A 27,672-nucleotide genomic window follows, 5' to 3' on the forward strand; every position below is an offset into this window, starting at 1 on the left:
GGCCAGGGACTAGATGAAATTAACTGGAAACGCTTATGTCCCCTTCCACACAGCTGTATAAAATCCACATTGAACTGGATTATATGGCAGTGTGGACTCAGAAAACTGTGGCCCCTTCCACAAAGATGTATCAAATCTACATTGAACTGGATTATATGGCAGTGTGGACTTAGATAATCCAGTTGAAAGCAGACATTGTGGATTATCTGCCCTTGATATTCTGAGTTATATGGCTGTGCGGAAGGGCCCTATGACTTCTGTTTTGTAGTTCCAACCAAAGTAATTCAAAATAACCTTGATAAAGCAAAGATAAATCTGTAAACCAATTTTTTTTAATGTAATTTTCTTTACAAGCCAATCTGTGGCCAATTCACATATCTAAGACACAATAACAAAGTAAACAAGTGACAAAGGAGTCGTTTGTACTATAGGTAATTTTTTAAACACATGAAATGATAACATTACAAGACAATTAAAAAGCATTCTGTGAATGTCTGTTCAGAAGCAAGTCCCACTATGGAATTTACTCTGAGGAAAGTAGAAACTAAATCTATGGGGGAGAGGAAGGGAAAAGAAAAATCACTACACATCTCTGACAACCTATAAGGGCAAAAACTATATTACTGAGCATTTATTATCACTCTGCACGGAATCAGAAGAAGTTTAAAGTTATGAAAGCTTATACAAAAATAAAAAATTTTTCCCTCCCCTCTCCCTTCTTTTTAAAAAAAATCATTATAGGTTGGTTATCCCTTATTCGAGATGCTTAGGGCCATCAGTGTTTTAGATTTTTGATGTTTTTGGATTTTGGAAAACCTGGAATTGTATATATGTACATAATGAAATATCTCAGAGAGGGACACAATGTGAAATTTATGTGTCATACACACCTTATACAAATAACTTGAAGATCATTTTATACAATATTTTAAATATTTTAAAATAATTTTTAATCAACACTTCTCACTACAGACCATCACTTTTGGCTCCAGACTTGCATCTTGTTCATTGTGAGATGAAAGGCTAGAAACAGATTGAGGATCTGTGAAATAGTGGAAATCCAAGCTTAGAGCTTGGCGCAAATGTATGTCTACTGTCATTTCATTTCTCCCCAATCTCATGTTTCTTGTGTTTCTCCAGTCACTCTTTGGGGAATCTATTGGCTGCCCATCTCTGTCCTGAGAACAAATGAGGAACAGTGTTGCAAAGGTAGCAATGGATGGTCATCCTGTATTAATATTTTTGCAACATATATGGTTATCTAGATTCAGCACCAGTGATTACTCCTCTACATACATGTAAAATATAAGACACAGGTTAAAAGCTCAAATCAAAATGGATCACAGGTCTTTTAAAATGTACCTTTCTCTTCAAACCTTTACAACAGAAAAGTAATTAATATTAAATTATTTTCATTTTGAAAACTAAAAGATCAGCCTTGGCAAGAATCTGGACAGAAGATTGTCAACTGCTATAGGCTACTTTTCTGAACACAGTGGCAAAATGTATTTGAGTGTTTCTTGAAAAAGAAAACACTATGAAAATTTTGAGGTTGCCATAACACACACACACACAATGCCAGTCATTCTGAACTCTCTTATATAGAGCAGATGCTGTCAAAGATTAGGAGGAACATGGATTAAAAAAACAAAACAAAACAAAAGTAAGTTTAGGAAGACTAATATTTAGATATTAAGTATTCTTTTCTCACAACATGAGGGAAGAAAATTTATTATTAAATGTCAGAGAAGGGGAGATAATCAAACAAGCTTTCAGCCTTGTCCAGCAGATATCAAAGCAAGTATATTGCAAGACACATCCAGAGTTGAACTCCACAGAGATTTACATTCAAGTCTATTTTGGAATGCAAATGGAGAAATATTTATCTAGATCTGCCTAACTCCCCATTCTCTTCAAGTAGGGCCATTTCCTACCTACCACATAGTATCATTTTTCAGAAACATCTTTAGTCTGGATTCCTTAAGTACTATGAGCAGCCACAACAAAAGTACTTTAAACACAAGAGCTCTCTCTCTCTCTCTGCTATAGAGCTTTAAATATCAGCTAGAATATCTGCTTCAATAACAACAATGTGAACCACATCTCCCCCTTGTGAATTTCCATCTGTTGTCTCAAGGGAGGGGAAAGTGTATAGGCCCCTTGACTGTGGTTTGGAAGCTGCAGTCAGGCTATCTGGAAACAGTGATTAAAATATTTTCTTGACACACTGCAGGACAAACTTTGTGACTCCAGCCAAGTGCTGCCCAATATATGGAAGATAATCTTGAGATGTTCCGTGGAACTCATTCTCAAGATAAGTATGAGAGGTGTTTAAATATTAGAAAGGGTTATTGAGATGGGAACAAGCTTGTTTTCTGCTGCTCCAGAGAACAGGACACAGAGCAATGGATTTAAATCATAGGGGGGAAAAATCCACCTAAACTTTAGGTGGAACTTCATGATGGTAAGAACTATTCAACAGTGGAATATGCTGCCTCCTTGGAATGTGGTGGAGTTTCCTTCTCTTGAGGTTTTAAACAAGAGGTTGGATGACCATCTGTCAGAAATGCTTTGATTATGTATTCCTGAATGACAGGGGGTTGTACTGGATGGCCTTTGGGATCTCTTCTAACTCTAGGATTTCACTGAATTCCGGCAACATGATTTCAAATGATATTGCATGGGATCAATATGATTAACACAGTGGGGAAAAAATCCTAAGCTCCTGATTGTAAGGACACAACTCAGCGACAGGAGCCACTGGAGATATTATGCTCTATTATTATTATTACATTTATTATTTTACTCTATTATTACTGTTACTACTACATTTCCATTATTTTATTCTATTATTATTACATGTATTATTTTACTCTATTATTATTGGAAGGATATGTAAGCACATTTACATTGAAGAAGGTAAAATAATGGTTTAATCAGAATTGGACAGTCTTATCTTAAATTACAGTTTTATGTAAATATTCAAAGACATTAACCCACTGTTGCCTCAATTAATGTAAGTTTCTTGGTTTCTAATTTTATTTTATCTTGAAATTTACCAGTGGCTGCTGCATTTCCCACCCCTGGCTTATACTCAAGTAAGTATTTTTTCCCAGTTTTTTTCTGTGTGGTAAAATTAGGTGCCTTGGCTTATATTTGAGTCAGCAGTATTGTATGATCTTTTAATATGAAGTTTTAACTGGTTTAAATGTTATGCATTTTAATAGGTGCTTCCTGTCATATTTTAATATTTTATTTATTCATTCATTCATTCATTTACAACATTTATATACCACCCTTCCCACCCCAAAGGGGACTCAGAACGGCTTACAAGTTATATCTACATACAATATATTGTATTATTAGCATAGCACAATATTAGTATTATGTATTACTATATTGTACTATACCACTATACTGTAATATTATTAGAGGAGCCAAGAAGACAGTTCCATCTTGTCTTCAGTGTCATCAGTTGGGAGCCCCTCCCCCCAGCACCAACTGCTGCTCTGAGACCAAAGTAAAAAGGAAGATATTGTATTTATTGTATTACTTGCAAGCCACTCTGAGTCCCCTTCAGGGAGAGAAGGGCGGCATATAAATGTAATAAATAAACACATAAATAATATGAAATATAAAATTATTATATTGTATTATTATTAATATTATATCGCATTACATTACATCAATATTATGTGTATGCAATATATAATTAGCACAGCACAATATTTGTATTATATATATATATATATATATATTGTACTATACTAGTATACTGTAATATTATTAGTAATATCACATCTATATATATAAATTTGTTAGGGGCATCCAACGAGGAAACAAAACTCAAAAACCCCCCAACGAAACTTAACCAAAATCCCTGTGCCCATAACACAACCCACAAGAAACAAACATACCTACTCAAAATGAAAAACAACACAGCAACACACTCACAAAACGGCAAAACAACAAAACTCAAAAATCCCCCAACGAAACTTAACCAAAATCCCCATGCCCATAACACAACCCACAAGGTACAAACATATCTACTCAAAATGAAAAACAACACAACACACTCACAAAACGGCAAAACAACTGAGCATGCGCATTGGCGCCCAGCCGCAAGTTCCATCGAGCGCGCACATGGCCTTCCGGCCAACGTTCCCTCTGCGGAAACCATGCCCACTCCAAGCCCCGCCGCGCCGCTTCCCGCACACACACACCCCTTGCCGCACACACACGCAACCCCACTCCCCCCGCCGCCGCACACACACATGCAACCCCAGGCTCCATCACTCCCCCCGCCGCCGCACACACACACGCAACCCCACGCTCCATCACTCCCCTGCCCCAATCTTACCTCCTTTTACTTCAGGCCACCTCCAAACCCCACCCCACCCCTTCCCGCTCTGTCAAAATCTAGGAAAGACAGGAAGGAAGGAAAGAAGGAAGAAAGAGAAAGGGAGGTAAAGAAAAAGGGGGAAGGAAGGAAAGTTAGAGGAAGAAGAAAAGGAAAGAAAAGGAAAGATGGAAGGAAAGAAAAGAGAGACAGCAGAAGAGAAAGAAAAAGGGGGAAGGAAGGAAAGAGATAGAGAAAGAAGAGGAGAAGGAAAGATGGGAAGGAAGGAAGGAAGGAAGGAAGGAAGGAAGGGGGGAGGGAGGGAGGGAAAGAAGGAGAGAAAGAGGGAAGATTGGCTACAGCAACACGTGGCGGGTAAAGGTTGTTATTTCTATTATTATTATGATGATGCTATTGTTCCTATGAGACCCTTTTAGGGGGAATGGGAGAGGTGTAAGGTCCCAGAGGCAATGCATTACATTATTGTTATTGTTATGATGGTGGTGAAATAAAAGGAAATAAAAAGTGAAAGAAGGAAGCAAACAGGGAGGGAAGAAAGGCAAAGGAAGAAAGGGGGAGGGAATGAAGGAAAGAGAGAAGGATGAAACCAAGTAGTGAAAGAAGGAAAGAAAGAAAGAGGGAGAGAAGGAAGAAAGTAGAGAAAGGGGGAGGAAAAGGGGGAAGGAATAGGTAGGTACCTCTCTTTCATAATAGTCCAGATATCTACCTCAACTTTGATAAGTTTTACTATAGGCCACAGCAACGCGTGGCAGGGCACAGCTAGTGTAATATAAAATACATCATTATTATAGTGTATTATTATATTGTACTACATTATAATAGGAGCCCCCAGTGGCGCTGTGGGTTAAAGCGCTGAGCTGCTGAGCTTGTTGACCGAAAGGTCACAGGTTCAATTCCAGAGAGTGTCATGAGCTCCCGCTGCTAGCCCCAGCTTCTACCAACCTAGCAGTTTGAAAACATGCAAATGTGAGTAGATCAATAAGTACCGCTCCGGTGGGAAGGTAACGGCACTTCATGCAGTCATGTCTGCCACATGACCTTGGAGGTGTCTATGGACAACGCCGGCTCTTCGGCTTAGAAATGGAGATGAGCACCACACCCCAGAGTCAGACATGACTGGACTTAATGTCAGGGGACAACCTTTACCTACCTTTACCCTACATTATAATATTATTATTATTATATGTATATATATACAATATATTATAATATTAGCACAACACAATATTAGTATTCTATATTACTATACTGTTGCTGGGGAAGGGGCTCCCAACTGATAACCCAGGAGACAAGGTGAAACTCTGTCTTCCTGGCTCCCCTTCCTTCACTCTGGCTCCAGTACACTGCTGTTCCTCGCCTGGTTCTACAGGGAAAGCTTGCTAGCGTAAGAAATAACAACAACAATAATAATTGTTGGCTGCACTCCTATATACATTGAGTAGGGGGGGGGAGATCCAAATACACTGGACAATTAATGCAGTTTGACACTATCTTAACTGCCATGGCTATATATTATGGAATTGTGTGAGTTGTAGTTTTAAAACTTCTCTACCAAAGGTAAAACTCCATGGCAGTTAAAGTGGTGTCATATTTTGCATTAATTCCACAGTGTAGATCAGGCCTGGGCCAACTTGGGCCCTCCAGGTGTTTTGGACTTCAACTCCCATCATTCCTAACAGCCTCAGGCCCCTTCCTTTTTCCCCTCAGCCGCTAGGGAGTTGAAGTCCAAAACACCTGGAGGGCCCAAGCTGGCCCAAGCCTGAACTACAGCCTTAAGACACGCAGAGAAACGAACAGGGCGGTGAGTAGTGGGGGCTTGCTCTCCTATCTCCCTTCCCGCGAAGGCCTCAACATGGAGGCAATCTCTCCCTCCCTTCCCTCAGCACTTGAGGCTCTTCCCTCACCGAGGCGCGCCTCCCGCGGCGGGTTCTCCATCAGCTTCTTCAGCACCAAGGGGAAGGCCCCTGCCAGGCCCCGCTCTGGCTGTGAGGCGGCGACGGCGACCACCGCGTCCCCCGCCGCCGGCTCCTGAGCCTCGGCCCGGCCGGACATGCTCCCCGCCACCGAACGGCCGAAGACCCGAGAGAGACCCCCAGCTGCGGGGAGAGTGAGGCGCGCTGAGGGGAGTTTAAAAGGAAAGGGGGAGAGAGAGGAAAAAAAACACCCGCCAACACTAACAACTACGCATGCGCAGCCTCGCGCCGCCTCTCCTTCCCGGGGCCCCAAGGTTATTTATTATTCATAAGTGCCACCGTTCCCGCCCGGTGATTGGTTAAGCCGATTAAGGGGTGGGGCCTGGCGAGCCCTTTGAAGGCCAGCCACCGCCTCCAAAGAGCTCTCGACGCAGACGCGGCACGTGCGGTGTAGGGGTGAGCGCTCAAGCCACGCCCCCTCCCTCCGCTGTAGCTTTGCGGAAGCTCCTCCCCCTTTCTCTCTCGCGCGCGCCCCCGAGGCTGAAAAGAACCTTGACAAGAGTGGAAAAGGAGGTGGGGGCTCTGAAGGTTTCTGAGTGGCCAATAGGAAAAGGGGGCGGAGCCGTCGCTCGGCGCCTAAGCGGAAGGGAAGGGGGTCGTCTCGGGACACCCGGATGGGCGATGTCACCATCCTGGCTGCTCCTGAATTAGAATGCTTTTAAAGGCCTTTGAAGGGAAGCCATAACACGCACTTTAGGGTGCATTTGCATTGTTGAATTGGACACCACTTTTCACACTAAATGCATTGTTGAATTATAGTTGTTGAATTTGACACCACTTTTTACTCTCTAATGGATCAATGCTTGGATTTTGTATTTTGGTAGAACTCCCAGGATTCCACAACATTGAGCCATGCCATTAAAGTGGCACCAAACTGCATTAATTCCCGAGTGTAGATGCACTAGAAGCAAATGCATACACACATTTCTGAAGCAGTATGCCTTGTTCAAACCAAATCCAATGGGTAATCATACCTAGAGTAGACCCATTAATCTATAGAAGGCCTGGGCAAACTTGGGCCCTCCAGGTGTTTTGGACTTCAAGTCCCACCATTCCTAACAGCCTCAGGAAAAGGAAGAGGCCTGAGGCTGTTAGGAATGGTGAGACTTGGAGTCCAAAACACCTGGAGGGCCCAAGTTTGCCCAGGCCTGGGAGAGATGGCCACATCTGAGGTCTGCTTTAGCTGTTGATTCACGAACCAATGAGCTTGCACGACATGGCCCTTGGGATATCTTCCAAAGCCAACCTTAAAAACACTGGCATAGACACTGAGAACTGGGAAGCCCTGGCCCTTGACCACTTCAGCTGGAGGTCAGCTGTGTCCAGCAGTGCTGCAGAATTCAAGGAGTCACAAGTGGAGGGTGAAAGGGAGAAACATGCCAGGAGGAAGGCACGTCAAGCCAACCTCGACCGGGACCGCCTTCCACCTGGAAACCAATGCCTTCACTGTGGGAGAAGATGCGGGTTAAGAATAGGGCTCCACAGCCACCTACAAACCCACAAAAATAGTCATCAAGGAAGACCATCTTACTCGTCCAACGAGGGATCGCCTAAGTAAGTAAGTAAGTAAGATATTTCCAACTCTGCCATTCATCAAATATCCCAAACCTCCAAAGCATACACAAAATTAAAACAAAACAAAACCGTGTCTTGATGCCATTTATGTAAAGATGAACCAATACAGTCAGTTCTCTGTACCCACAGTTTCTGCATCTGTGGATTCAACCAACTAATAATAATAATACTTTATTTATACCTTGCCACCATCTCCCGAAGGAATTTTGGGCAGCTCACAAAGAACTCAAGGTGCAAACACACAAAGTACAACAAGTGCATAAACAATAACACTAAAGCAATAACCAACAACATAGCATCACAAAACTCACTGGTTGAAAATCAATAAAATGCAACAATAGCTGTAGGTATAAAACAAAGGAATAAATAAAATGCAAAGGGGGGAGGAGGAGGAGGAGAAAGAGAAGAACAACAACAACAACAACAACAACAACTTTATTTTTCTACCCCGCCTCCATCTCCCAAGGGGACTTGGGTGGCTTACATGGGGCCAAGCCCAGGCAACATACAATTAAAAGCAAAACAACAGCAAGTTAAAAATTAAAAAGACACAAAACAGCATAACAGGAATAAAATGCAACAATAGCTGTAGGTATACAACAAAGCTTAAGCGGCTGAGGGGGAAAAGGAAAGGGCCTGAGGCTGTTAGGGATGGTGCGACTTGAAGTCCAAAACACCTGGAAGGCCCAATTTGCCCAGGCCTGATCTATAGCAACACTTTGTCCCATTGGTTAGATTTAATCTATTCGGGCCAAGCAACTGGATTTAATCCTGTATCTGTTAATGTAAATATAAAGAGTCTTTTCACTCTCTGAAAAGAACCCAAGGCATTATAGCCTGAAATGTGTTACACAGTAGCCCGCTTCCTCGGGACTTATCCAGAATGTCAAGCATTTTTATAGGTCAAAGTGGTGATAAACAATCCCCACCCCAAGCATAGTCCAGTTTTCCTCACCACACCTGCTCACCACACCCATTTGCTCATTAAGGAGAAAGGAGTTCCCTGCCCGTATATGTATATGTCTTCTCTGTGATTCAATTCGCAAAAAGAGCAAGGACACAGTTCCTGAGTGAGGGGAAGCTTATTCAGGCAAGGCTGAAATAATTTGTTTAGTACTGAAGTCAGGTTCTGGCATGGACACAAGTTACGAAGAATACTAGTATCATATGGTCATGTATGATCTGAGTAAAATCACTGACGAGAACAAAGATAATGGAGGAAGTCAGGGAGTTCCAGAAAAACATCTATTTCTGTTTTATTGACTATTCTAAAGTCTTTGACTGAGTAGATTGTAATAACTTGTGGCAAGTCCTTAGTGGTATAAGGATACCAAGTCACCTGGTCTCTCTCCTGAGGAATCTGTATAACGGCCAAGTAGCAACAGTAAGAACAGACCATGGAACAACAGACTGGTTCAAGTTTGGGAAAGTACAGCAGGGCTGTATGCTCTCACCTGACCTATTCAACATGTATGCAGAACATATCATGCGACGTGTGGAGCTTGATGAATCCAAGGCTGGAGTTAAAATTGCTGGAAGAAACATTAACAATCTTAGATATGCAGACGATACCACTTTGATGGCTGAAAGCGAGGAGGAGCTGAGGAGCCTTTTAATCAAGGTGAAAGAAGAAAGTGCAAAAGCTGGGTGGCAGTTAAACATAAAGAAACAAGATTATGGAAGCCAGATTGATTGATAACTGGCAAATAGAGGGAGAAAATGTGGAGGCCGTGACAGACTTTGCATTTCTAGGCACGAAGATTATTGCAGATGCAGACTGCAGGCAGGAAATCAGAAGACGTTTACTTCTTAGGAAGAGAGCAATGACCAATCTTGATAAAATAGTTAAGAGTAGAGACATCACACTGGTAACAAAGATCTGCATTGTTAAAGCAATGGTATTCCTCGTAGTAACCTATGGATGTGAGAGCTGGACCGTAAGGAAGGCTGAGCGAAGGAAGATAGACTCTTTTGAACTGTGGTGTTGGAGTAAAGTTCTGAGAGTGCCTTGGACTGCAGCCCCATGTAGAGCGCATTGCAGTAGTCCAATCTGGAGGTGACCAAGGCATGGACCACTCTGGCCAGATCCGCCTTCACGAGGTATGGTCGCAGTTGGCGCACGAGTCTCAGTTGTGCAAAAGCCCTCCCAGACACCGCCGATGCCTGAGCCTCAAGCGTAAGCATTGAATCCAAGAGGACTCCCAAACTGCGGACCTGTGACTTCAGGGGGAGTGTAACCCCGTCCAGCACAGGTTGCCACCCTATACCCCGGTCAGGTTTACGATCAACCAGAAGGACCTCTGTCTTGTCGGGATTGATCTTCAGCTTGTTCCTCCTCATCCAGATAGACACAGCGGCCAGGCACTCGTCCAGCACCCGAGAGGCCTCCTTGGAATTAGGTGGAAAGGAGTAGCAGAGCTGTGTGTCATCTGCATAGAGGTGGCACCTAGTGGTTGCCCTCACAGCCCCAAGGACCTCCTCGACGGTCTCAGGAGGAACAAGCCTAAAAGAATCCCACAAGGTTGGACAAGCAGATGCCTCAATCACCTCCTCTGGCACTGCGATAAAACTGGAGTCGAGCTCAAGGAGTATCTGAGCGACTTTTTCTGCAAAATGGTGTGCGAAATTGCGACACCGAGTTTCCGGGTCGTCAAAAACCTCCTCCACCACAGGTGGCTGGAGGAGCTCTCCAACGACCTGGAACAACTCCGATGATCTATTTGCTGCAGACGCTATACGGGTAGTTGTATAGGACTCCTTGGCTACCCGTATAGCCACGGTATACGCCCTAAGAGAGGCTGTAGCCCGTGCTCGATCAGACAGGTCCCGAGATCTCCTCCAAGTGCGCTCTAGCGCACTTGGAGGTCTTGAACCCTGTTTCAAAGTGTTTTTAGCACCTTGAACAACTTTAAAGCTAGCTAAAATGTAAAATGGATTCACCACCCCACTGGCAGCAGTGCCATCCCTGTCAGAATGTGTATACAGTACCACTACTCTTCCTTCAAATCTTTTCTTAAATTCCATATTTACTGTGTGTTGACTGGCCTTGCCATTAGGTACAGAGAGTCACATTGAGGAGCATGGAGAAGCCATAAATAAGGGCTGCATGCTATGCAACATGTCCACAAATGCCGTGGAAAATGTCCTCTTGTTAGCATTGAAGTAAGGTTCAGTAGATTAAGATCCAGCTGGATTCTGTACATGGAAGTGGAAGCTGTCTTTCACTCCAGGCAGCAAAATGTCTTGAGGTGACCTTTAGCATTAATGGCTTAAATGTCATTCCCAATTGTAGTGACTACATTTTTGCATTTTCAGCATCCATTGCTAAGTTACTTATATCTTCCCTTCTTCTGTGCTTTCCCCCCACTATGGATTTCTTTGGAGGCAAGATGTCTCTTTTTATCTCAGACACTGAAGTGCCATTGGGATTGGCAGTGCTGCATAAAAATATAAACACTTGACGTCTTAATTCACAAAATATTCTGCCATAGGAAACCCAAGTAATACAAAATTTTAAAAACCTCTTACTTTGGGGTACTGTTAGATTCAACTGTAGCATACATATATCGTTTGGCAGGAGTCACAATATTACCCTGTTTCCAGTCTACTTTATTACAGTCAAGCAAAAGAAAAGTTAGCTTAATATGTCTCTGGTCTTGTAAAGAGATTTATAACATAGCTTGAAGCACTGGCTGGTTGTACAATATTAACAAGGATGCAATTTTACCAAAGAAACAATGTTCACTATAATCAAATAACAATAATACATACACTGCACTATGTTTTCTTTAGTATTTTGCTTCACTATTAGTCTTTAGGACCATCTCTAGGAGTCTCAGTCCTAAGATGGACAGTCTAGAGTCTATGGATCACATAAAACCCCAGACAGCAAATCCTTATCTACTTTATTTTGTGTTAAAAGCATTGCATAAATCCAGTTGCGCAGGGTAGAGGATTCTTCTAGACAGTGCAATTTTGACAGGTTGTCTTTTGATCTGCCTACTCCATTTCTGAGTCTGTTCAGGGACTTCCAAGTTGCCCATTCTTGGGTTTGCCCTGGAGGCAGACCCTCATGTGGAGCCATCAAGTTGGGATTTCCTGGTTTAGCTGCCCAGAGGGATACTCTTGGTGTTTCTGAGGGAACATTAAGAGGAGTGGTGGTTCTCATGAAGCTTTTCCTTGATTTGCGTCTACTGGGAGGAGGCTGATAGCCATGCAGTGGATGCCTTTCACAGTGTTCAAACTTATTTCTCTCACAGTTAGCAGCAACTTCCCATTGCACTTTGGGGGGGGGGGGGGGGGAATAGATTATGACGACAATGCCAGCTAGCTTATAGAGTTTATCAACAGGTATAGGTTGGAGACATTATGTGATTATTCTGCATGTTTCATTCACTGCTATATTCACCTGCTTCAAGCAGGCAGACTTGTACCAAACAGGGCAGGCATACTGAGCAATTGAGTAAGACAAGGCCAAAGCTGATGTCCTTATAAATTATGGGTCTGTCCCCCATGCACCGCCAGTAAGTTTCCACAGGATGTTATTGTGTGCAGCTACTTTGTGTTCATACAGTGTTTCCTAAATGTTAGTGTTTGGTCTAAGGTGACACCAAGATATTTAAGATGGGAGAAGTGCTAGAGTTTTTGGCCTTCCCAGGTAACTTTCAATTTCCTGTTGGCTCCACAGTTGCATAGGTGGAAAGCACGTACTTGTGTCTTGGCAGGGTTAGGCTTCAGGTGGTTATCTTTGTAGTAGCTGGAGAGATCTTTCAGGACATTAGTAAGTTGGTTTTCGACTTTTTCAAAGTCTTTTGCTTGTGTTGTTAGGCCAAGGTCATCAGCATATATCCTTATCTTATTATTATATTTTTAATACCAGGAATGTATGACTCTTTTGCTTGATATCAAAATAAGTATCTTTGGCTTTGGGTAACATGGAACTTGATTTGAATGAGTGGGAGGTCCGATTACCCTTCTTCAAGTTGATAAATGTTTTGACATGGTCCTGCATTTTAAGATGACTTCTAGAAAACCTAGATATCAACACATGGTGACACTGAGAACCTGTAGCCCTGCTCAAGACATACTGCTACCAGTTTTAAACAGAATGGATGGGGAAATAAATTATCATTAAACATGAAATCTGGAGCTCAGACTAATAAGATTAGTTTTAATGGATTTCCACACACCATAATTATATCCTAATGCACAAAGGCAACATGATAACCAGGGCACATGTCATCCGGAGATTTGGGCTGAGTCATGTGTTCATCGCTATACAGATGAGGATCAGCTCAATTTCATTTCATCACACAGAGATGAGGTTTTGGAGGTGCCAGGTTGAACGTCGGGAATAATAACAGACTGAGAAATATTAAACTGAGGATCAGTCTAGAAAAGGTGGAATTGTTGTGGTGCACTTGTCCTGTTTCCGCATATTTGGCACTTGAATGCACTCCTAACAAGTTGGATTGGCAGATTAAATGTGCTGCTAGATCTGGTTCTCTCTTTGGAAGCCCAACCAGTCAATGTGGCCCATTACCATATTTCCCCAACTTTGTGATCTATCCCATCTTGGACAGAGATGGCTTGGCTGTTGTTAACTAAACTGTGGAAACATCAAAATTAAATGAATTTATTGCATTGTATGTTAACTTTCCTTTGATGACTAACCAGAAGCTTCAATTAGCATAAAATAAAGTGGGATCAAATGAATGGATCACATTATGGCTATTTTCACATTATATTAGAAGCCTCTGAGGAAGCCTCTAATATTTTGTCAGTTCAATTACTTAGATGCTGAACTATTAAGGGGTTTAAAGATAATCAGACACTGCTTGGCACTTCACTACTAAAGGGTCTGATTTTTTTTTAAAAAAAAAAAACTCCAAATAGTTCAACATCTAAGTAACTGAACATATCAAATACTAGAAGCTTCCTTAGAGGCCTGAATTCCTGTGTTTAATACTGTTTGTGGCAAATAGACTCCAGGTAGGTGTCAGAAATATTAAAAATTAACTAGGTATTTTTAATTAGAAAAATTTGAGTCAAGCACTGAAAGGATTAAATGGATCCAATGGCTCAGCAAAGGGCCCATTTCCCTCACTCTCCAACTGTTGACACCACCTTACAATATAGATAAGAAAAAAGGATAAAGATATAGAGTGGAAAGCAATGTTTCTCAACCCTTCTAATGCCGCGACCCCTCAATACAGTTCCTCATGTTGTGGTGACCCCCCAACCATAAAATTATTTTCATTGCTACTTCATAACTCTAATTTTGCTACAGTTATGAATTTTAATGTAAATACCTAATATGCAGGATGTATTTTCATTCACTGGACTAAATTTGGCACAAATACTCAATATGCTCAAATTTAAATACTGGTGGGGTTGAGGGGGATTAATTTTGTCATTTGGGAGTTGTAGTTGCTGAGATTTATAATTAACCTACAAAGAGCATTCTGAACTCCACTAATGATGGAATTGAACCAAACTTGGCACAAAGAACTCCCATGGCCAACAGAATATACTGAAAGGGTTTGGTGGGCATTGACCTTGAGTTTTGGAGCTGTAGTTCACCTACATCCAGAGAGCACTCTGGATTCAAACAATGATGTATCTTGACCAAAATTGGCACAAATCCTCAATATGCCCAAATGTGAACACTGGTGGAGTTTGGGGAAAATAGACCATGACATTTGGGAGTTGTAGTTGCTGGGATTTATAGTTTACCTACAGTCAAAGAGCATCTGAACCCCACCAATGACAGAATTGGGCCAAACTTCCCGCACAGAACCCCCGTGACCAACAGGAAATTTTGTGTTTTCTGATGGTCTTTGTCGACCCCTCTGACACCCTCTCACAACCTCTCAAGCGGTCCTGACCCTCAGTTTGAGAAAAACTGGTGTAGAAGGAGGATTTGACACCACTTTCCCTAAATTGGAACCCTTCAGATATGTGCTATCATAGCCCTGCCCCCTAATTCCTAACCAGCCACCTATTGCTATTCCACACTCTTGGAAGGTGCCAGATTGTGTAAGTCTACTTTAATATGCAGAGGCATATCTGTAAACGTGACTAGGTACAGGTACGCTTGGTTTGGAGTTCACTTCTCAGACAACATACCACACACTATTATATTCTGATTGCTGCCTCTTCCTTTTTTGCTTCAGTCTCATAGTCTGCTTGGTTTCCTCGTGCCACCTATCTTTTCTGAATTGCTTAGAATTTTTAAAAAAAATCTCCAAGCAGCCCAAACATAGTTGTGTTTTTCTGAAAGGAAATACTGCAACTAAGGAAGTGCTGAATATAAAAGCTACAGAGGAAAAGGACTGAGACTCCCAGAAGTCCCTTGCCACCATGGATATGAGAGAATCCAAGACATTTTCACTCTCTCATTTCCCTCTAATGAAAATGGGTTGGCAGGTACAGGGGAGGGAACATGGCACCCCTTCAACTGGATATATGTCTGGATCCAGGGGAAGGATAAGAAAAGTTCTCCCATTCCCATTATTGAGGGGCCTATTGTTTTGCAGCCTCAAACCAACAAAAAATAAGTAAACATAGAAATGTTATTTTACCGTGAGTACAGAAAACATGAAAAAAATACGCTTCACAGATCACAAATATTCATAAAAGCTAGTAGTAACCTGGAGGCTGGGAAAATATACTCAACTGAAGGAGCCCCATGGATAAAAGTTTAAGGGATCATGGGCATTTTTAATAGAATGCTCCCCAGGGACTGCATTTCTGTCTATCTCTGAAACTTAACTTGAACTTTTTCTGAGCAGGGAGTTCACAGTAAACGTATCATACAAAGTATTCTGTCCAGCAGAGGTCGGTAATGCACATGCTCAAGCGCACAAACAAAAGAAAGCAGCCCTATTATATGCCAGGGCAGAGGTAGGAAAAGTTACCTTTGCAGCAAGCATTCCTCACACACCCATCACCTTGCTAAGGCTGTCATGTGTGCAATGTGAGAAAATCTGCTTGATCTCTGGCACGCTAACACGGGATCTGAAGACAGGGTGATCTAGTTTAAACAAGTCACACAGTATGTGGGACACTTTAGACACTGAATCTACACTGCCCTATATTCCAGGATGTGATCCCAGATTATCTGCTTTGAACTGGATTATATGAGTCTACATTGCCAGATAATCTCGGATAAACAGATAATCTGGGATCAGATTCTGGGATATAGGGCATTTAGATCCAACCTAAAATGTCTACAACTACAATGTCTCCATTCGTCCAACAGTTAAACCTTATTTCAGTCGTGGCAATGGGTGCATTTACATGTGGAATTAATGCAGTTTGACAGCACTTTAATTGACACGATTAAAACCTATGGAATTATGGAAGTTGTAGTTTTACAGGTCCTTTAGTATTTGCTGCCAGAGTGCTGTTGCCTCACCAAACTACAGTTCCCAGTTCTTTCTCTACATGGAATGAGACGGCTTAGTTCTAAGCATTTTACTTAGGCTTATTTGGGAATTAGTTATACTGAGTACCAAGGAGATTGACCAGGGCAGCGTGTTAAATCCTGTGTGCTGGACTACAAAGCGCACATTTTAGTTTTCTTAAATTTGGCAGTGCGTGAACTGCGGCTTCAATTCTCTTTTCGTTTTGACATTAGTTATGGATGTTGAGAAGATGAAACTGAGGATTCACAATTCAACTCGTGATGGCACATTCCATTTCACGTTGGGCAGGGAGAAGGCCAGCTTTGAAGAGAGAGCAAACATGGAAATATAGTGGGTCGCTGTGAGTTTTTCAGACTGTATGGCCATGATCCAGCAGCATTCTCTCCTAACGTTTCGCCTGCATCTGTAGCTGGCATCTTCAGAGGTTCTGTTGGCAGTGAGGCAAGTGGAGTGTCCAGGGTGGGAGAAAGAACAGTGATTCTGGCCATGAAAGCCTTCAACAATACATGGAAACATACTGTTTATATGGCCAGTCAGTTCTGGTCAGGCATAGTTGAGCAATTTGTGGCCCACCAGATGTTGCCTGATATTGACTCTTCTGAGCTTCAGCTGGCACAGCAATTCATGAGGGACCTCCAGTTGCATGGAAAATAAAAATGGATAATTTGTTTACAGCAGGATAATAAGGAAGACACTCACATCTTCTTTTCTTCCTATTATTCAGAAAGGTGCATTGTATTAGGGTATCCATTAGAACTATGTTTTAATATGTGCTTTTATAGACATCTTTGACTGTGTTGTGGCCTGTCTCAAGCCAAAAGGAGAGGCAGGTAATAAATAAAAAGTTGCTATTGTTATTATTTATATTACTAGAAAATAATAATACCTTTTTGTATGAGTATACTAATCTATATTGGCTTCAATTTATGGAAGCTGCGATTAGTCCTAGTTTTGTAGTAAAGGCAAGATATAAGTGAATTTTTTTTCTTCATCATCCACAGGACCTACAGTGGCACAATGTGTTAAACCCTTGTGCCAGCTGAACTGCTCATCTGAAGGTCGGCAGTTTGAATCTGTGAGACGAGGGGAGCTTCCATCTATCAGCTTCAGCTTCCCATGCAGGATATGAGAGAAGCCTCCCACAGGATGGTAAAACATCCAGGCGTCCCCTTGACAATGTCCCTGCAGACAGCCAATTCTCTCACACCAGAAGCTATTTTAGTTTTTCAAGTCGCTTCTGACACAATAAAAAAATGTCCACTCCATATGAGGTTGTCTAGTTTCACAAAGCTGTATATAATATTAATGCCCAGTAAATGCTAACATCTGTTTAAGTGATAGGGAGTTCACCACGAAAGGATGCTGTGAAGACATCATAAGGTAAGAATCCAACTTCAGAATAGCCATAATGAATAGCCAGGGAAGTATAAATCATCCATCTCATAGATGTCTTCATTTTTCTTTCCCAGATAAAACTTGGATAAAATCCACCAGGTCATTTTAGCAATTATAATCTGAATATTAACATCAAGGAACTAATTATCAACATGTTTTTTACTCTTTGATTCTTGGACTGATTGTCTCTCTTGGACAGATTTCCCTTCCAAAGTGTATTGCTACTCATTCTGCCACGCTACAGACTCCTGTTTCTAATGAGGTTTTTGAAGCAGGATGGGGAGAATGCCATAAACACACATCTGTCCCTATTTTAGATAGATTCTTGCACAAGTTTCTATAAAGAAGAAATGGAAGATCAAACAAACAATACTGGGGGAAAATATGCTAGGGACCAAAAATGGGAAACAGGTGTATACCCCACTATCCTATTTTCATTATGGCACCATTTGTCCAAATTAGCTTTAACCACAATTGCCCTTCAATTTCTAAAGAGGGAACACACATTATATTGCCCTATTTGCATAGATTTGATATGTTGAAATGACTTCCAGTTTAAGCAAAGTAGTCAAGAGCACATCTAAATACACACCATAGACAGAAGTCTGTTAATTAAATAACACCATGCATAAGAGCAACATAGTTTTTGGAAACACATCACAGCACCTATGCGATCCTAGTCAGCAATGCCTCTGCTTTTGATTTAGTAACTTTCCCCTGCGAAGTCCCAATCGAAGACGTTTGGTGAGTGATAGTATTGTAGTATAATACCTATCATTATATTGTTGTTGTTGTTCATTCGTTTAGTCGTCTCCGACTCTTCGTGACCTCATGGACCAGCCTACGCCAGAGCTCCCTGTCGGCCGTTACCACAAAGCAGCTAAACGCTGACAATGGGACTGGTGCAATGGTAATATGCTTATGTTATCATGTTTTTATGTATAGTGTTTTAAAATCATATTTATATGTTACTGATTTTAGTTAATGTTAAAGTAAAGGTAAAGATTTCCCCTGACATTAAGTCTAGTTGTGTCCAACTCTGGGGGGTGGTGCTCATCTCCATTTCTAAGCCGAAGAGCCAGCGTTGTCCAGAGACACCTCCAAGGTCATGTGGCCAGCATGACTGCATGGAGCACCATTACCTTCCCGCAGAAGCGGTACTTACTGATCTACTCACATTTGCATGTTTTCAAACTGCTAGGTTGGCAGAAGATAGGCCTAACAGCAAGAGCTCACCCCGCTCCCCGAATTTGAACCGCCAACCTTTCAGTCATCAAGTTCAGCAGCGCAGCAGTTTATCCTGGTGCACCACCAGGGGGCCTAATTAATGTTATTTATTGCTTATATGTGTATATTGGCAACACTGAATTTTGACATGTACACTGCTTTGAATCCCACTCAGGGTGAGAGAGAGTGGTATAGAAATGCAGTAAATAAATACATGAATAAATAATATTGTTAACAGGGAAAGGAAATACATGCAGTCCCTGAGTTACAAATGTCCGACTTACAAACTATTCACAGTTAAGAACGGGGTGAGACAACAGCGGTTGGTTTTAATGTATATATTTTATTTGCTGGATATGTGTTGTAGCGCATCGAATTGTCCCTTTATGTGAGCCGCTCTGAGTCCCCTTTGGAGTGAGAAGGGCGGTTTATAAATATGGCAAACAAACAAACAAACAAACAAACAAACAAACAAACAGGAAGTCTGAGAAATTTACCCCTCAGAAGGGAAATGCACTCCTAAAAGAGTTATCATGTGGAAACTGAAGCCTTATCACTAATCCTTGTTTCCACAACAAGCCAAACCTTTCAAAATCCTATTACGCTATCTACTCAAGTATAAGCCTAGTTTTTCAGTATAAGCCTAGTTTTTCAGCCCTTTTTTAAAGCTGAAAAAGCCCCCATTGGCTAATACTCAGGTGAGGGTCCTGGCGGGAAGGTGCCCACGCCTTCTGCCAAGACCCTCACCTGTCTACACAAGAACCCAGCTCTCCTTCCTCTCCTCTTCTCTTGTGCAGCGTGCACCTTCCTCTCCTCCTCTCTCAGCGCCAGTCTTCCCCACTTTTCCTTATTCATACATACATTCCTCCAAAATATATAGTTAAAATAAACTATGGGGATTATTGGAAGGATACGTAAGCAAATTTACATTGGAGAAGGCTTGAAGAATGATTTAATCAGAGTTGGACAATCTTATCTTAAATTACAGTTTTATGTAAATATTCAAAAAAATTAACCTACTGATGCCTCACTTAATGTAATTTTATTGGTATCTATTTTTATTTTGAAATTTACCAGTAGCTGCTGCTTTTCCCACCCTTGGTTTATACTTGAATCAATGCATTTCCCAGTTTTTTGTGTAAAATTAGGTGCCTTAGCTTATATTCAGGTCGGCTTATACTCAAGTATATACAGTATTACAGGGACAATTTGAGGTGAAAACTTCTCACAACCTCTGAGGATGCTTGCCATAGATACAGGCGAAACGTCAGGAGAGAATGCCTCTAAGAACATGGCCCAAAAAGCCTACAACAACCCAGTGATTTCAGGCATGAAAGCCTTCGACAATATATCAAATGCTAATCAAGATGGCAAATTGCTACATTCACACATTCACACCTACCTCAAACAGACAAAGAGTTATTTCTCCCACACCCTGGACATTCCACAGGTATATAAACCCCATTTTCCTAGTTTCCAACAGACCTCACAACCTCTGAGGATGCCTGCCATGGATGCAGGAGAAACATCAGGAGATAATGCTTCTGGACAGCACAGAAAACTCACAACAGCCCAGTGATTCCAGCCATGAAAGCATTCGACAATACATTACCACATTACAATATGGCTGGAGTTACACTTAAAAAAATGTACCTGTTCCAACTTACATACAAATTACACTTAAGAACAAATCATAGAATCATAGAGTTGGAAGAGACCTTGTGGGCCATCCAGTCCAACCCTCTGCCAAGCAGGACAATCGCGTTCAAAGCACCCCCAACAGATGGCCATCCAGCCTCTGTTTAAAAGCCTCCATAGAAGGCGGCTCCACCACACTTCAGGGCAGAGAGTTCCACTGCTGAACAGCTCTCATACTCAGAAAGTTATTCCTAATGTTCAGGTGGAATCTCCTTTCCTGTCGTTTGAAGCCATTGCTCCATTTCCTAGTCTCCAGGGCAGCAGAAAACAAGTTTGCTCCCTCCTCCCTATGACTTCCCCAAACCTACAGAACCTATCTTCTTAGTAATTTGGGTACTGGGTTGTTGTAGGTTTTTAGGCTATATGGTCATGTTCTAGAAGCATTCTCTCCTGAGGTTTCACCTGCATCTATGGCAAGCATCCTCTTGCCATAGATGCAGGCGAAATGTCAGGAGAGAATGCTTCTAGAACATAGCCATATAGCCTGAAAAACCTACAAGAACCCAGTGACTCCAGCCATGAAAGCCTTCAACAATAACTTGGGGACTGCCTGTGCTCCAGAAAATAAAAAAACTATCTTCAGTATACAGCTTTTAGCTCAGAAAGGACATTGAAGACAAAACAGTAATAGACAAATGTAAATAGCAACATTACAATCTTACTGAATTGGTAAAATTATAACCATTATCTGTCAGATCAGACTGGTAATTTGTGAAATGGAATATGCACCAGACTACCAACAACTTTTCCTGGCGATTGTAAGACAAAACACTGATTTACAAATGTAAACAGTATTATTTATTTATTTTCTATATTTGTATACCGCCCTTCTCAGCCCTGAAGGGGATTCAGGGAAATTCACAGTGTTGGCAACAATGTAATGCCCATCAATAAAAGACAGTAAAAAACATCAAAATTGACCCCCCCCCCCCGATAAAAGAATTAAACATTATTAAGCACATCATGTAAAATAACATCGCATATTACACAAAGACATAGCCATTGTCCATAAACAGTCCTGGGTCACTGCATTTTCAACTTTCACTTTAAATTTAAATATTCCTATGATGGGCTGAACGCTTGTTTTCACAGCCAGGTCCTTATCTAGGAACATTACAATCTTCCTGAACCTGTGAAATTATAACCATTATCTGTCATATCAGCCTGGTAATTACAACTTTTCCTGGATATATTTCTCAAGAAGGACCGCATCTCCTACCAGCCACCTGCACGATTCATTCCTCCTTTCGCCCCTTCCTTTTTCACAGGCAAGGCTTGTGGGAAAGAGGGAGAAAGCCTTCTCTGCTGAGCCCCCCCCCCCCCTCGACTTTGGAACTTACTACCCGATGAGATTAGGCAAGCCCCCACCTTAGCAGCCTTTAAGAAAAATCTGAGAACTTAGCTCTTCCGATGGACAACTTCAACAGAAAGGAGGAGACCATGAAAATGAACAAAATCTGGCTACCAGTATTAAAAAACTCTAAAATTACAACAGCAAAACAGCAGAGAGGAAACAACCAGGCACATCTTAACACCTCTCAACAAAAGATTCCCAGACTCAGCCAGGCCTTTCAATGCTAATGAAGGTGGTTAGTTAAAACATTCACACCTAGCTCCAGCAGAGAAAAGCTCTTTGCCCCACCCCAGTCATTCCACAGATATATAAACCCATTTTCCTAATTCCAACAGACCTCACTACCTCTGAGGATGCTTGCCATAGATGAAGGCGAAACGTCAGGAGAAAATGCCTCTAGAACATGGCCATATAGCCCGAAAAAACGCACAAGAACCTAAACAAGATAACTGCTGGCTGTTGTATTGGATCACACGTCAGACACTTCCCAAGTGTCTAGGACTGTGTGATGTATCGGCGAATAATGCGTGCAGATCCCAGTAGGGTGGCCTTCTGCAGCTGGCTGATGGTAAATATGTCAGTGCCAATTGTGTTTAAGTGCAGGCCAAGGTATTTAGGCACTGCACCCAGTGTGCCGATCACCACTGGGACCACCATTACTGGCTTGTGCCTGAGTCCTTGCAGTTCGATCTTTAAATCCTCATATTGTGTCAGTTTTTCCAGTTTTTTCTTTTCTGTCCTGCTGTCACCTGGGATTGCAACATTGACAATCCATACTTTTTTATTATCATGAGGTCAGGAGTATTGTGCTCCAAAACTCTGTCAGTCTGAATTCGGAAATCACAGAGTAGTTTTACATGTTCATTCTCTGTAACTTTTTCTGGCTTGTGATCCCACCAGTTCTTTGTCGCAAGAAGATGGTATTAATGGCAAAAGTTCCAATGAATCATTTGAGCAACGGTATTATTATTATTAACTTTTCCTGGTTATTGTCCTCAAGAAGGACATTCTTTGGCTGAGAGATGTGATCAAAGCATCAATCAACACATTGCAAGTGGCAGATGTCGCTTTCTACACATTCTACCCATCACTACCCTCCTTCTGTCTCATATGCAGAAGGGCATCTCAAAGTGTTACTCCTTGAGACAAGTGTACAGGGAAGGAAGGAAGGAAAGAAGGAAAGAAGAAGGAAAGAAAGAAAGAAGGAAGGAAAGAAAGAAAGAAAGAAAGAAAGAAGGAAAGGAAGAAGGAAGGATGGAAGGAAGGAAGGAAGGAAAGAGGAAGGGGAAAGGGGGATGGAGAAGGAGAGGAAAAGTGAAAAGAAGGATAGAAGGAAGGAAGGAAGAAACGAAAGAGGAAGGGGAAAGGGGGATGGAGAAGGAGAGGAAAAGGGAAAAGAAGGAAAGAAGGAAGGAAGGAAAGAGGAAGGGGAAGGGGGGATGGAGAAGGAGAGGAAAAGGGAAAAGAAGGATAGAAGGAAAGAAGGAAGGAAGGAAGGAAGGAAAGAGGAAGGGGAAAGGGGGATGGAGAAGGAGAGGAAAAGGGAAAAGAAGGAAAGAAGGAAGGAAGGAAGGAAAGAGGAAGGGGAAGGGGGGATGGAGAAGGAGAGGAAAAGGGAAAAGAAGGATAGAAGGAAAGAAGGAAGGAAGGAAGGAAAGAGGAAGGGGAAAGGGGGATGGAGAAGGAGAGGAAAGGGAAAAGGATAGAAGGAAGGAAGGAAGGAAGGAAGGAAGGAAGGAAGGAAGGAAAGAGAAAGGGGAATGGGGGATGGAGAAGGAGAGGAAAAGGGAAAAGAAGGATAGAAGGAAGGAAAGAGGAAGGGGAAAGGGGGTGGAGAAGGAGAGGAAAAGGGAAAAGAAGGATAGAAGGAAGGAAGGAAGGAAGGAAGGAAGGAAGGAAGGAAGGAAAGAAGAAGGGGAAAGGGGGATGGAGAAGGAGAGGAAAAGGGAAAAGGATAGAAGGAAGGAAGGAAAGAGGAAGGGGAAAAAGGGAGGGAGAAGGAGAGGAAAAGGGAAAAGGATAGAAGAAAGGAAGGAAGGTAAGAAAGAGGAAGGGGAAAGGGGGAGGGAGAAGGAAAGGGAAAGTAAGGAAGGATAGAGCAATGATACCCAACAAATATGAGCCTGATACCCAACATATTGGTGAGTGTTGCTAGCTCCTTGCATCACACAGCTTGGGAAACGCTGCCATTTCTCCACATTTTGTGGTTTCACGAGGTCGTCACAAGACTTGTTGTATTTATATCTCAACTTTCTTCCCATGAGTTAGTGTTTCTACTTATTCCCCTGCCCACTTAATCCACACAACTTTGTAATGCTAACGAGGAAGAGGGATGTGCAGTGTAGATCAGGCCTGGGCCAACTTGGGCCCTCCCTCCAGGTGTTTTGGACTCCAACTCCCATCATTCCGCTTAAGCGGCTGAGGGGGAAAAGGAAGGGACCTGAGGCTGTTCGGAATGATGGGAGTTGGAGTCCAAAACACCTGGAGGGAGGGCCCAAGTTGAGCCATGCCTGGTGTAAATCCAGCCCATGCTTACCTTTCGGGCTTCCCGTCCAGGGCAAAGAATACTCCAGGAGAGACTTCAAGACTTCAGGGAAGTCCATGGCCGGAGCCACGCCAAACCTCTGGCAGCTGGACATTTCCCCTGGCCCTTTTTTAGGGGGGTGGGAGTAGGCAAGGAGACCCCTCTCCTCTCCCTCCCGAAGGAAGGAGGACCACGTGGATCCGGAGTCACAAGAGCAGCAACTCCGAAGGAAGGACCCTGGAGCCAGACTGCGAAAGAAAGCGCGCTAAACTGGGGAAAAGCGAGGGAGGGAAGCAGCCAATCAGGGCGCCGCCCAGCCCTCCACAAGGCCCGCCTTAGCCAATCAGGATCCAAAGAATTGGGTCTTTTACCTAACTCCTGAAAGAAGGCTTATTAAACTCAAGATAAAGGAATGTTTTCCCCTTATTTGTTTATCTCTTTGAGGCAAGCCAGGGAACAAAGATGGTGAGCATCAAGACCACACAAACTATCAACAATCTATCATCTTCCTAGGAAGTAGATCAGAAAATGGGTGATTTTGTAGTAAATGCAGTTTGACACCACTTTGACTGCTTTGACAATACTATGGAATCATGGAAATGGTAGTAGTAGTAGTTATTACTATAATTATATACTATTATTATTATTATATAATATTTATATTTAATATATATTATTCATATTTATATTTATTATTTATTATCTGATCATCTTGTAGAGTGAATGTGGTTTGACACCACTATAACTGCTGTGGCAGTACTATGGAATCATGGAAGAGGTAGTAGTAGTAGTTATTACTATAATTATTATATACTTTTTATTTATTATTTATATTTATTAATATATATAATATTTATATTTTATTATATATTATTTATATTGATTATTTATTATCTGATCATCTTGTAGAATGAATGCAGTTTGACAACACTTTAATTGCTGTGGCAATACTATGGAATCATGGAAGTACTCGTTATAATTATTTATATATACTTTAATTTTTTATTAATATTACATACATACATATATATATATATATATATATTATTTATATTGATTATTGATTATCTGATCATCTTCCTAGGAAATAGATCAAAAAATGGGTGCCTCTTGTAGAATGAATGCAGTTTGACACCACTTTAACTACTGTGACAATACTATGGAATCATGGAAGTGGTAGTTGTTATTATTATAAATATTTATATACTTTTTATTTATTCATCATCATCATTTAATTACTTATTAATCGCCCTCCATCTGAGAATGCTCTAGGCGATTTACAGCTAAATTGTAAAAGATAAAAACATACATACAAAAATTAAAAATTAACAGGGATTGAATGTTTTGGTAAAAAGCCAGGTCTTAAGTGCTTGAGTAAAAGGCCCTAAGTCACGCATGGCTCTCATGTAGGGCGGCAAGGAATTCCATAAGGCAATTAATATTTATTATTAATATTTATTATTATTATATTATTTATATTTATTATTAATGATTTATATACTCTACTCAAAGTGGAAAGCAATAGTAAAACAATACAATACTGTATTTTCCAAGGTCTTTAGACCTTCTCTGCCAAAGAGCGCTGGTGCCTTACCAAACTACAAATCCCAGGATTCCATAGCATTGAGCTACAGCAGCTAAAGTGGTGACAAATTGAATTCATTCTGCAATGTAGATGCATCCTCAAAGACAATGCAAGCCTGAGTAATGCTCTAGATGTCTAAAACCAACAGGAGAAATACATTTGCATTACTTAGGCTTGCATTGTCTTTGAGGATGCATCTACATTGCAGAATGAATGCAGTTTGACACCACTTTAGCTGCCATGGCCCAATGCAGGCCTGTAGCCAGGAAGGGAGGACTTGAGGGGCTCCACCCCCCCCCCCCCGAAATTCTCATGGTGGTCCACGAGAAGGCCTTACTGGTACATTATTTAAACTGTTATGTTTATTCGTATCATGATCTGATCACCATACTCAATATATCCCATATGCATGGTATTGGGATAATGATACAAAAGGTTTGCTAGGATTGATCTGGAGCCCCCCCCCCCCCCCCCAAATCAAAATCCTATCTATGGGCCTGGCTCAATGGTATGGAATTGTGAAGTTTGTAAGGCATCAATACCATTTAACAGAGAAGGTTAAAGGATTTGTAAAACTGCAACTCCCATTATTCCATAGTTCTGATTCAGGGCAGTTAAAGTGGTGTAAAGCTGCACTAATTCTACACTGTAGATGTGCCCTGAGATTGCTTTGCAGATAACTGAACCTTTCCTGGCACAGTTCAGATTAGTTGTTTACAGCTTCCAGAACATTCTGACTTACACGAGAAGGTCTAGGTTGAACTTCAGCAAGTAATGTCTGTACTCTCCATTCTGGACTATTTAAGTTAGTCTCTTCTGGGGCATTATTTCTATTTTTCCCCCTAATGCGAAGGACAGATTCTATATTTATCCTGCTACTGCCTTGTGTGGGGTCACGACATCTAGGATCAACGTTCTTAACCTTAAATTAGACCACTTGAAGTAGTATTATCCTAATTCTATCTTGGCTGTAGTGCGGACTGGATAAAACTGCAAGACATGAGACCTAATTTGGTGGCCGAATGCAGCTGATCAGCAAATGCTATGGGACAGATATATATGAGTGATGCATGTTGCTGTATTTAAAATTTACCTAAAGAGGTTACTTCCCCCCCTTCTGTTTTTATTTGTACTTTTACATTTTTATTTTATAGTATTTCAGTTTTGTATTATTTTTCTTCATTATTTTTTAAAATCTCTGTATAGTTTAAGGTATTTTAGACAAATATTTGTTAAGACCATGTAGGAAATGTTGAAAGTTGCAGTACAGCAACATCTGGAGGGCGTTGTGATTGCAGATCTGGAGCTCATCACATAATGACAAGATGTCGGTGTTATGGTTTCATAACTCCTTTCCTAAACCAGGCCATAGGCCAATTCTTCTTCATTTCTAAAATACATATATTAGGAAATCTGGAGCCGATCAGCTTTATTTAAAGGTAAAGGTTTCCCCTGACGTTAAGTTAAGCTGTGTCCGACTCTGGGGGGTGGTGCTCATCTCCATTTCTAAGTTGAAGAGTCGGCGTTATCCATAGACACCTCCAAGGTTGTG

The 27,672-nt window shown here is 41.6% G+C and overlaps 1 protein-coding gene across 4 annotated transcripts in view; it reads right to left on the minus strand.

Moving 5' to 3' along the window:
* Nucleotides 1–24,798, minus strand: part of TEF (TEF transcription factor, PAR bZIP family member) — a 36,397-nt gene extending 11,599 nt beyond the window's left edge. For 2 of the 4 annotated variants that reach the window (XM_060777123.2, XM_060777126.2), the window contains exon 1: nt 6,265–6,504. In XM_060777123.2, the coding sequence (XP_060633106.1) occupies nt 6,265–6,412 (148 nt within the window). In that variant the 5' untranslated portion in view covers nt 6,413–6,504. Of the gene's footprint in view, nt 1–6,264; nt 6,505–24,547 lie in introns of those variants that run through there. The other 2 variants (XM_060777127.2, XM_060777128.2) reach the window with 2 other exon arrangements.
* Between the last annotated feature and the right edge of the window lie 2,874 nt (nt 24,799–27,672).

The sequence above is a fragment of the Anolis sagrei genome, chromosome 5, assembly GCF_037176765.1.
Source record: "Anolis sagrei isolate rAnoSag1 chromosome 5, rAnoSag1.mat, whole genome shotgun sequence".
NCBI lineage: Eukaryota > Metazoa > Chordata > Lepidosauria > Squamata > Dactyloidae > Anolis > Anolis sagrei.